This window comes from Herpailurus yagouaroundi, unplaced genomic scaffold (genome assembly GCF_014898765.1).
Source record: "Herpailurus yagouaroundi ecotype Mexico unplaced genomic scaffold, PumYag 246, whole genome shotgun sequence".
NCBI lineage: Eukaryota > Metazoa > Chordata > Mammalia > Carnivora > Felidae > Herpailurus > Herpailurus yagouaroundi.
Window position 1 is genome coordinate 5412550 of NW_024412463.1, and position 11927 is coordinate 5424476.

The following is an 11927-nucleotide window of genomic DNA, read 5'->3' on the forward strand; positions in this document are numbered from 1 at the left end:
ATGGTGCTCTCTAGCTAGCCTTAGGTATCCCCTTCAATTCTTCATCTGTTTAGGTTGGCCTTGGGTAGCACCTCTGTTTTAACCAGCCCCTGGAAACTATTGCAGTTTTCTATGCACTGCCTGCAACTTAGTAAATAAATTGCTTATTAGACTCTCCTTGCGTTGTTTTAATCTGAGCGAGACATCCGTCTTCTGCTGGTATAGATGCTGACTTGTACAGGCTCTAGGTTGTGGAACGTGGGGAGTTGTGTGGATTCAGTCCCTGCACGTACGTGTATATGTGTCACGTGGCAGATCAAGTCATGACAGCCATGGACTGTCTGTTACACAGCAGAAAGAGAGGGAGATCCACAGGCGACTGAGTTAGGTCATTTCATAGAGTGACATGAGGAAAATCCGAGAACTTGACGAAACAAGAAGCAATGGCCGACGTGGTCCTGCTTTAGATACTATGGTTTGTGTTCACTTCTCTGAGCAGGTGGCATCCGAGCCGAGCTTTGGATTATGTAAAGAGCCCAGCTGTGCCATGATCCCAGTGTTTGGGGGGTGGGGAGGGAATTTGGAGTGTTTGAGCACAGGAGGGCCAAGGTCACCTCAACATATTGACTAAGGAGACTGGAGGTAGGAACTGAAATCCTAGAGTTAGGCAGAGCCCCTATCAGTGTTTTGTAGCTATTTGTAACCCAACTTGGATTTTATTCCATTTGAAATGGGCCATGATTAGAGTGTTTCCTTCACTACATTCATTTAGACTATTATAAGCAAGGTTGTACGATGAAGAAGAAGGATTTTACTGAAGAAATACAGACCGTAGGACTCCAGAAGCTCGAAGTTCATTGAAAGAGATAAGATGAATATACAAACAGCTACGATAGAAAGCTCTAGCTAATTTACATAACGATCGACTTCATTCTAAAAAGAGCAAGCCTTTGGGATTATCCAACTTGTCTATCACTTCCACATTCCAGCCTAGTAACAGCTACTCGGGTAAGAAGGGAAAAAAGAAGGAAGACAAAGCAGAATATGCTTGATAAACACCCTTAGTTGCTTAAAAATTTGTAATCTGGCTTTGTTGTGTCTTGTTTGTGTTTTTAACGAAGTGGCATCATTCTGGACACCAGATGAGAGGTAAGCTGGTGGTGCAGGAATTGGTCCCGATTTGTTGATGTTTTAGGTCGCATTTTCTCAAGTTTCGGTCCTCGAATGGGATACACCAGACTTTCCTGAGGATTCTAAATTTAAGAAAACAAAAAGTCTGAACAAACTCTTGGCCTTCATCTCTGTGAAGTCTTACTTTATTGGTCAGTGTGCGTACATGGGAGGGTTGGTAAAAGCTTAATTTACATTTCCCAAGTGACTTGAGAGTGTTCCCATTTAGAAAATCAAATTTTAGCAAGTAAACTGACAAAGAGTGATTCGAGTCAAGTATTTGAGATCAGCACACCTTCCTTAAGTTGCCCATAGCCTTTCTACACACTGCTTTCTTCTCTGAAATGTTGTTTCTCCGAAAAAGGGTCACAGCTTTGTAGCACTCAAGAAATGCATTTACGTAGAAAAACGCGTTGTATCCTGGGGCACCCTTCCCATTGTCTTTGAGCCCCGTGAGCCTGTGGCCCTGAATTGCCTGTCTGTCCCCACTGTTTTCCTTGGTTTCTCCAACTCTCAGCTTAAATATTAATTCTTCAATTAATGGGGGCCTGTGCCGACCCCCAGGTTGAGGTTAGACCTGTCACCCCAGGTTAGGTTAAATATCCCTAGCACTTTGCTAGCAGCCAATACTTTCCTGTAACATTTATCAAAGTGATAATTAAATAATAATGCTTATTTTTGAATTGCTTCAATAATTATTCCCTTTTCTGGGAATAGAAGGAGAGTTTAATTATTCAAGGTCTCACAATCCATGGGTGAGAAGCTGGACTTTTCCTAAGGACAAAAGGAAGCTAAAAAAAAAAAAAAAAAAAAAAAAAAAAGGTACAAAAGAGAAATGATCAAATTCCCATTCATAATAAATAACTTAGCTTGAATTTGGGGAATGGAGAGGAAAGGAAGCAGGAGGGGGGTAATCAGAGACAGAGAGGCCAGAGAGGCAGTCTGCAGATACGGCTATGTCCTGGCATAGCCGTGGCGAAGATGGGGAGAAGGAGACAGACTACGACCATAAATGGATAGACCTGGGGAGGAGGAAGAAAGAAGGAAGGCTTTCCAATCGGAGACTCGGGTGGCCTTATGTATTCATAAATGGAATGCAGAGAGAGGCTGCTTTTGGAGAGAACCGGTCCCATTTGGCCATCAGATAAGTGGGTTTGAAGCCCCGGTGAGATGTCAGAGGTGGAGACAGAGACTGGGCATCTGGCAGAGACTGTTAGCCATCCTTAAAATGCATGTTTTTCCAGGCTTCCTTGCAGGAAAACTGGAATCGTGTAACAGGGTCCTGGCTAACGGGGAAGTAACGATGAAAGCCATTGCCAGCCTGTCTCTTAAAAACACCTGCAGACTCTTCAGTAACTCTCCTTCACAGCAACCCTGGGGGCCACGTGCTCCTAGTGGTGTAGTTATAAGACAGAGGAAGTCCCCCAGACAGACTGCAGGCTTTGGGAGAACAACAAATAACCTTGCATTAAGCATGCAGTGGCAGCTAGGACTGCTTCCGTGAATACAGGAGTCCGCATCCATGGGAAGAGAAGAGACCATTCGGGGAAATTATATAGAGAAAAAAGAACCTGAAAAACCTCACTATGAAAAGAGAGCAATCACTCTGCAGTAAAGATATGCTCAGCTTACCCATCCTACTTTAGAATTTCTTTCTTTGTCCTTGATGAGACCTTGGGAACCGCTGCCCTGAACTCAGGAGATGAATTCAGATTCTGGTGTTTTTTCATTGAAGTAGCCCAGCCATGTCTGGCCAGCCCTGTTTGGCCACTATTGTAAAGGACTTATAACCCAGCATCCCACCGAGACATGTTATTTGGACACAAAACATGACAGTGTAAACTTTGTCGCTCCATGACCAAGCCTTTGTCTTCCTTTCTTTACCTCGCACTCTGGCCAAACATTTCTTTCACCATTTACTCTACTCTACTCTACTCTACTCTACTCTACTCTACTCTACTCTTAACTAAGTTTCCCTCTGTTTCTGACCCTGAACAACCAGCATATACAGCATATATGCTCTAATTATTTTATTGATGTGTGAATTTTAAGTTTCAACACAGGCCCATATCTGTATAGCTGATCTCTTTTTATGCCACTTGGCACAATGTCTGAAATATAGTCGGCACTCGGTGACTATTGACTGAGTGAACAAATGAATGTAAAGTGACTGAGTTGGTCTCAGGGTTTTCTCATTCATGCTGTTTCTTCTCAGAGTTGTCAAAATTATTCTGGATATTCAGCCGGTGTCTTTGTGGTTTATTGTGCAACACTGTCTCCCTCTAAGCAATGGCTGATTTTCACCATATTTGCTGAGCATCCATTGGGTGTGACTGTATTGGCCACTGTTGGAAGTGTCTGTCTCCTGCAGGGCATCTCCTGCCTCTTTGCTGGCAGCCTGTGCTGATGTACCAATGCTCTGCTAGGCACTGCCTTTAAATCTCAAAACTGCAGAGTCGAGACGTCACTGGGGAAGAGGGAAGGCTGGAAGAGATCTCCCTTTCTCCCTTCTACTCAGCTCCATTTTCGAAGGACCCCAAAGCAAGAGATTCTTGGGGTCCAAAGGACTATCTTGCAGATTTTCCTTAGAGCTTCCTACTTTCCACAGGGCATAGATGTTAGTATACTAACATCTTCGGGCTGGGCCAGAAGACAGACTTGAGAGATATCACTCCTAACTCAAGCTTATCCCTCTTTTGTAAACTATTCATTCCGGGGCCCACTAATTATGCTCTTTTACTTCTGTGGGGATGAATTTCTCTTGGGAGGGTCTGCAGGCTCCCTACCCCCCAACTTATTTGAATCTTAGAAAGAATCTGTGATCCCTGTTATACTTGAACCAAATTAGATATTTTAATTTATATTTTATGTTTAAGAGAAATAGAGACCATGCAAGTGGGGGAGAGGGGAAGAAGGAAAGAGACAGAGCCTTTTTTTTAAGTGTATTTATTTATTTTGAGAGAGAACTAGAAGGGCATGCGGGGGGTGGGGGCAGAGAGAGAGGAAGACAGAGAATCCCAAGCAGGCTCTGCATGTTCAGCGCAGAGCCCGACGTGGGGCTTGAACTCATGAAACCACGAGATCATGACTTGAGCCAAAACCAAGAGTCAGAGGCTTAACCCAATGAGCCACCCAGGCGCCCAAGAGAGAATCTTCAGCAGGCTCCACACTCAGTACAGAGCCTGGCTTGGGGTTCAGTCCCATGACCCTGGGATTATGACCTGAGCCGAAATCAAGAGTCAGATGCTCAACCGATTGAGCCCCCCAAATGCCCCCAAATTAAATATTTTAATCAAGTATACTATGGTGCAGTTTTTCTAAAGATGTGGCGACTTGACCAGCTGCATCAGTATCTCCTGAGAACTTATTAGAAATGCAAATTCTTAGACTCTACCCAAGACATGCAGAATCTGAGTTTTAAGAAGCCATCCAGGTGATTCTGAGGTATGCTACCGTTTGAAAACAACTGTAGTAATGCTTAATGTTCCTAAATATTCTTTTACCTCCATGTAAAATGAAAAGTGCAAGCATTAAATTAAATACAGCACATGGCACTGCAATTAGCCTGGAGTAATAATGCTTGATATTTTGTGGGAAAAGAAAAAAACCCACCAAAAAACACACCGGGAGTCTACGCCACAGCCTTTTGGTAACAAGTAGAACTGATTCCCTTGTGCTGTCTGTCGGGAGGAATGATCCACACAGAGGAGCCAAAACTCATCCAGCAGGAAACTAGCTATGCATTTATTCTTGTATGTGCTAATCATAGCACCAAAGACCAAAGTAACATTTCGGTAAGGTAGAGGATTAAACGGATGCGTAATTATTTCGCATAAAAGTACAGGAAAGTCGATATTAAAGACCCTTTAAAGGGACAAATCTCAGCACGTTGCACTTTTATCTATGAAAGTGATAGAGAGGCAGGTATAGAGCTGGGAGAGGCAATGATCCATAAGGCTGGTACTTTGATTAGAGAAAGGGCTACTGGAATCTGGTTAGGCATCCATTCTTTTCTCTTTGAATTTCATCCTTAAAAGTTGTACGGCTCAGGCCAGCCCTGTTCACCAGTTCCCAACTACAAAGAGTTGCAAGATGCTACCTCAAGACAGCCCATCTTTTTCAATCATTTTGAAGGAAACTTCAGTAAAAAAAAAAAAAAAAAAAAAAAAAAAAAAGCAGATGTGTGAGCAGGTACATTTTAATGCCCAGTTAACAAAAGAAACCATCTTCCCTATGCATGGCCATTAAAAAAATATAATATCAGTGTGAGAGGGGCTGTTAAGCATGGCTGCCTATGTGAGTATCACTGACTGGTAAAAATAAATTGAACACGAAAACACTAATGCTTTGCAAAACTGGAACAAAAATGAGCAAAGAATACAAATTGCTAGAGATAATGGTTGCCATGGCAATTGTTTGTCCAGAACCCAAACTGTGATAACTCAGGTAAGAGTAATTGAAAATAAAAGCCCTTAGTAGACCTTCCCCACTATGATTTTTTTTCCCCTGCTGCAGGATTGGTGAGTATGACTAAATATTCCCTCCTGGTCTCATGGAAGCCTGAGCACAATTATAATTTGTGAAACTAGGGAGAGGGCCATTTGCCTAAGTCCCACTCAGAGCAGCGGGCAGTTTTTAAAATCATCGTTGTTTGCTAAGCACACCAGACATTTCAAGGTGGAGTGATGGGGATTGGCGAGATTGTTCTGATACCCCACTCTCCACCACAATAAGTGGCTTTCTTTTATTGGAGGTGCACAGTGGTGGGGTTTTTTGTTTTTTTTTGTTTTTTTTTTTTGTTTTTTTTTTATTTATATATGAAATTTATTGTCAAATTGGTTTCCATACAACACCCAGTGCTCATCCCAAAAGGTGCCCTCCTCAATACCCATCACCCACCCTCTCCTCCCTCCCACCCCCCATCAACCCTTAGTTTGTTCTCAGTTTTTAAGAGTCTCTTATGCTTTGGCTCTCTCCCACTCTAACCTCTTTTTTTTTTTTTTTTCCTTCCCCTCCCCCATGGGTTCCTGTTAGGTTTCTCAGGATCCACATAAGAGTGAAACCACATGGTATCTGTCTTTCTCTGTATGGCTTATTTCACTTAGCATCACACTCTCCAGTTCCATCCACGTTGCTACAAAAGGCCATATTTCATTTTTTCTCATTGCCACGTAGTATTCCATTGTGTATATAAACCACAATTTCTTTATCCATTCATCATTTGATGGACATTTAGGCTCTTTCCATAATTTGGCTATTGTTGAGAGTGCTGCTATGAACATTGGGGTACAAGTGCCCCTATGCATCAGTACTCCTGTGTGTGGTGGGGTTTTTTGGATCAGGGTCGCAGAATGCTGGATCGGAAGAGGCAGCAGTTTGGTTTTCTAACTCGTGAGTGGCAGGCCATACTCATTTCTCTCCTGGAGTTACACATCTGATTGAGAGGGAGGTAATGCTTGCTGCATCCTTTAAAAGAAAGGTACCTGTTTGTAGAAAGGCAAGAATAACCTAGTTTGCATTGTGCCCATGGGTCTCAAGCCTGCTCTTACTGACTCAATGCTTTGGGTTTGGTTTTGTGTTTTTGTTTTGTTTTCATACTCAAATTACTCTGCCTCTAGACTTTTCAAATCCGACTTTTTCACCTTCCATATGTCAGTCTTTGGGTCAGCTTCTAGTGTGACAACTACTGTTGGAGAAGAAAGCAAAAGAAAAGAAAGGAATCATATGGGAAGCGAAAGAGATTTTGGGAGGAGAAGAAAAGCGTCGAAATTCACTTTCCTCTCTCCTAAATTCTGTAACCATGTTCTAGGATCTTTTCATCTTGCCTAGTTGGTTGGTGAGAAATGTTAGCATTTGCATTTCAAGGTAGACAAAGGCTTTCGCTGATGGCCAGTAACCAGGGAAACTTAATGAGAAGTTACAGTGGTTGGATTTGTAACAACTTGTTTTCTGTGGTTGCCAGACAGCAGAAGGCCTTTGTGCACACAAACACAGAAAACACTGCTTGTTAGGTACCACATCTAATTAGCCAGAACCCAAAAATCTTCCGCTAATGATATTCTTATGCCAGGAGAGTTTGGGAAATTGCGCTCCGGTTTGGATGTTTTAAAACAGTAGGAGTCCCCAGAAGTTACACACATAAATACAACAGTGAACAGGGATTGATGATTAGTGCTCTACATCATTGAATTCTCAGCACAACGCTATGAGGTGGCGTATCAGTTTTCTATTGCTGCCATAACAAATCACCACATGTGTAGTGGCCTGAAACCACACCCATTTATTATCTCACAGTATTCTAGAAGTCTCAAGTCCAGAATAGGTCTCACTGGCTTCTAGTCAAAGTGTGTGCAGGGCTGCGTTCCTTAGCGGTCGTTCTGGGGAAGAGGTCGGATTCTGTGATCATAGAGGTTGGCAATTACAGTTGTTTGTGATTATAGAACTGAGGTCCCTGTTTCCTTCCTGGCTGCAGGGTGGGGCTGCCCTAATTTCCTGGAAGCCTATCTTTGGTCCTTGCACCTGGGCCCCCCTACATATCTGAGTTAGCAACAGTGTGTCAACCCCTTCCCCTGCTTGGAATCCCTCTGACTTCTTTTGCCATATCTCTTTGCAGTCAACTGGAGACCTTTCTGTGCTTCTAAAGGCTCGTGATTGGGCCCACTCGGAGAATCCATTATAATCTCACTATCTTAAGGTCACTGGTCAGTAACTTGAATTATCTCAGCAAGTCTGTTTTACCATGCAGCATGACAGGTTTCAGAGATTAGAAGGTAGACATCTTTGGGGACCCATTGTTCTGCCCACCCAAAGTGGGCAATGCTATTGCCTCCATTTTGCAGGAGAAGACATTAATAAAGAGTGGTCAAGTAACTTACCAGGAGTAACACAATTAGCAAATGGCAGAGCCAGGATTTGAATGCTGTTCTGATTCCAGAAGCCAGTTTTCCAGAACCATCCCACACTGTCTAAAAGTGAATACTTGATAATATTCCATAGGTGTAAGCATTTTGTCCCTCTTGCTTCCATATGGCTCCCTCAGCATGCAAGTCATTTGATAGTAAACTGGAAGTTATATTGTTTTTCAGAGAGAATTTATTGAAAAAGTGATAGTGTTAAGCTCTGGAGGGCTATTAAATGGTCACCCCTTTAAGAGGTTTCCATCCAGTTAAATTGGTCAAATTGTTCTGGAGACACATGGAGATCTTCAGAAGTGCTTCCTAGGCTTCCTGTAGTAGACTGCATCATCATAATTTCACTGCTTTCCTGTCATTAAGGTTTTCACTCCTTTTCTGTTATAGAATTGTTTTTCCCTACCATTGCTGTGACTTTGTGGTGAGTGGGGTATATTTCCTTATCCCTGGGTTTGGCCAAGTAACTTGCTTTGACTATGGAAATGTTAAGGTTAGTGGTGCAAACAAGGCTTAAATATATCTGCACAAGTAGCTTCTTCTCTTGTGTTCCTATGATCTACCATGAAAAGAACATGGCTTCACTACTAGTGGGAATGAACACTGGGATAGTCACTTTGGAAGATAGTTTGCCCATTTCTTACACAACTCAGCACAGTCTTACCCTACAACCCAGCAACTATGCTCTTTGGTATTTAACCAGAGGGGTTGAAAACTCACATCTACACAAAAAACTACACATGGATGTTTATAGTACCTTTATTCATAATTGCACAAATTTGGAAGCCACCAAGATGTTCTTTCATACAGAGTGGATGGATAGATACACTGTGGCACATCCAGACAATGGAATATTATTCAGTGCTAAAAGGGAATGAGCTATCAAGCCATATCAAGACCTGGAAGAACGTTAAATGCAATGTTAGTAAGCTAAACAAGCTAGTCTGGAAAGATTGTGCACTGTATGATCCCAACTCTATGATATGCAAAAGGAGAAACTATGGAGACAGTAAAAATCTGGTTGCCAGACTGCTGGTTGCCAGCAGTTGGAAGGCGGGGAGAGATGAATAGATGCAGTACAGAGGATTTTTAGGGCAGTGAAAAGACTGTTTGATCCTACAATGATGGATATATGTCATTATACATTTCTCCAAAGCCATAGCTTGTACAGCACTGAGAGTGAACCGTAATGTAAACTAGGGACTTTGTTTGATTATGGGGTGTTAATACAGGTTCACTGATTATAGTGAATATACCCTCTGGCAGTAGGTTGATAATTGGGTAGACTGTCCATGTGTGAGGCAGGGGGTATGCAGGAAATCTCTGTACCTTCCTTTCTATTTTTCTGTGAACGTAAAACTGTTCTAAAACAAAACAAAACAAATCAAGCCTTAAAGAAAACATCTGTGACATGAGACGACTTTTTAAAAAGTTTGGGAAAGAGACTTCTTAAGAACTCAAAGATGATTGATAAAATCTTTATGAAGAACCCAAACCAATACCAAGGCAAAAACAAACAAAATCATGTCCTGGCTAGCTGCTGGACCCTCAGTAATGACGATGCAGAGAAAAGACCTCAGGTTATCCTGCAGCCTAGAACCCAGCTCAGCTATGTTCAGTCAAATGAGCCACACCCTTCAAATCCATAAGTGAGAAAAGAAAATAACTTGTTTTTGTAAACCACTGAAATTTTGAGGCCGTTTATAGTGTAACAACAACAACAACAACAACAAACAGAAAAAGCAAATTAACCCCCCACCTCCAAAGAAGAACCCTCACTAATAATCATGATCTAAAAGGTCATGTGCGCTCTTTCCCATCTTGCAAGATGGCGGGCGAAAAAGCTGAGAAGCCGGATGCTAAGGAGAAGAAACCTGAAGCCAAGAAGGCTGATGCTGGTGGCAAGGTGAAGAAGGGTAACCTCAAGGCTAAAACGCCAAAGAAGGGGAAGCCCCACTGCAGCCGAAACCCCGTCCTAGTCAGAGGAATTGGCAGATATTCCCGATCGGCTATGTATTCGAGAAAGGCCATGTACAAGAGGAAGTATTCAGCAGCTAAATCCAGGATTGAAAAGAAAAAGAAGGAGAAGGTTCTTGCTACTGTCACAAAACCAGTTGGTGGTGACAAGAATGGTGGTACCCGAGTGGTGAAACTTCGCAAAATGCCTAGGTATTATCCTACTGAAGATGTGCCTCGGAAGCTGTTGAGCCACGGCAAAAAACCTTTTAGTCAGCATGTGAGGAAACTGCGAGCTAGCATCACTCCTGGGACCATTTTGATCATCCTCACTGGGCGCCACAGAGGCAAGAGAGTGGTTTTCCTGAAGCAACTGAGCAGTGGCTTGCTACTTGTGACTGGACCTCTGTCCCTTAATCGAGTTCCTCTGCGTAGAACACACCAGAAATTTGTCATTGCCACCTCCACCAAAATTGATATCAGCAATGTGAAAATCCCCAAACACCTCACTGATGCTTACTTTAAGAAGAAGAAGCTGCATAAGCCCAGACACCAGGAAGGTGAGATCTTCGACACGGAGAAAGAGAAATATGAGATTACAGAGCAGCGCAAGGTTGATCAGAAAGCTGTGGACTCGCAAATTCTGCCAAAAATCAAAGCCGTTCCTCAGCTTCAGGGCTACCTCCGCTCTGTGTTTGCCCTCACGAATGGAGTTTACCCTCACAAATTGGTGTTCTAAATTTCTTACAAAGAACCTAATTAAATAACAGTCCATCTCAAAAAAAAAAAAATAAATAAAAAAAAAAATAAAAGGTCATGTGCTTTGGGAGGAAACCAATCGTGTTAACCCTATTCAAATATCAAAGGTGTTCCAAGGTCTTGACATAAATAAAACATTGCCCTTAGAGATGGATGATCCACATCCGTTGGTGACTAAACAACCCAATCGATTGTAGGATGGGAGGTGGGGGAGATGGGAAAGTGGGGGATGGGCATTGAGGAGGGCACCTGTTGGGATGAGTACTGGGTGTTGTATGGAAACCAATTTGACAATACATTATATAAAAAAAATAAAATGCCATAAATGAAAAAAAAAACCCAACTGAGTTCTGGAGAAGTTGATTTTAGAGGCAGAGAGAGAAGCACAGGTCACAGAAACATCTATAAATCTTTTATAAGACATAAATTTAAATCATAATCTCCCATTTACTTTGTAATCTTGATCACATTAGTTGAACCCGCTAACGTGGAGAATATTTATACCTGCCTCATCCAACTGATAAATGAGGATGAATGACAAAATTCATCTAAAGCATGTAGCACAATATCTAGTACATAGTAAGGACTCAGTGAATGTCCTCCATTAAATACCAACCCTTGGTAAGGAAGAAGTGATTACATTTGTTAACTCCTTCATTTACTCGTTCAACCTCTGTCAAAGATACCACAGAATATTTTTTTGAGTAAATGAATGCCTTAAAAGCAACACGATTGGTGGAGTAATCTCAGACAGATGGTTGGGTCTTACAGAATCTGGAAGGAAATGTTTTTAAGGAAAAGATTTATCCATGTGAAAACCTCAAAAAATATGTAAAAAATGTGAATAATTAGGAAAATAATTCAACATATACTATTTTTAAAATGTAAAGCATTATATGGGTACATAAATTACTAGAAACATGGACATACCCCAATTAAAAATAAAAAAACAAACATCGACTTAGAATTCAGATATAATAGGCTTGTTACAACTTGAATCAACTTGACAAGATTCAGAGCACCTAGGCTTATTTGCCAAACTAATATAGTAGGCTCTCTTAACAGTATTTGCATCAGTAAATGAAGACTTCCTAAAAGAAAATCATTCCTTGGAAAGAAAAATGTATCAGTTAGCTCTTGCTGCATAACAAACCA

At 41.8% G+C, this 11927-nt stretch overlaps 1 protein-coding gene across 1 annotated transcript; it reads left to right on the top strand.

The window, feature by feature from the left end:
- Nucleotides 1-614: 614 nt before the first annotated feature.
- On the top strand, nt 615-10789 carry LOC121019888 (60S ribosomal protein L6-like). The gene is made up of 2 exons (XM_040459682.1): nt 615-621; nt 9857-10789. Exon 2 carries the CDS (start codon nt 9886-9888, stop codon nt 10750-10752), a length of 867 nt encoding a protein of 288 aa, XP_040315616.1. The 5' UTR covers nt 615-621; nt 9857-9885; the 3' UTR covers nt 10753-10789.
- Nucleotides 10790-11927: the final 1138 nt, after the last annotated feature.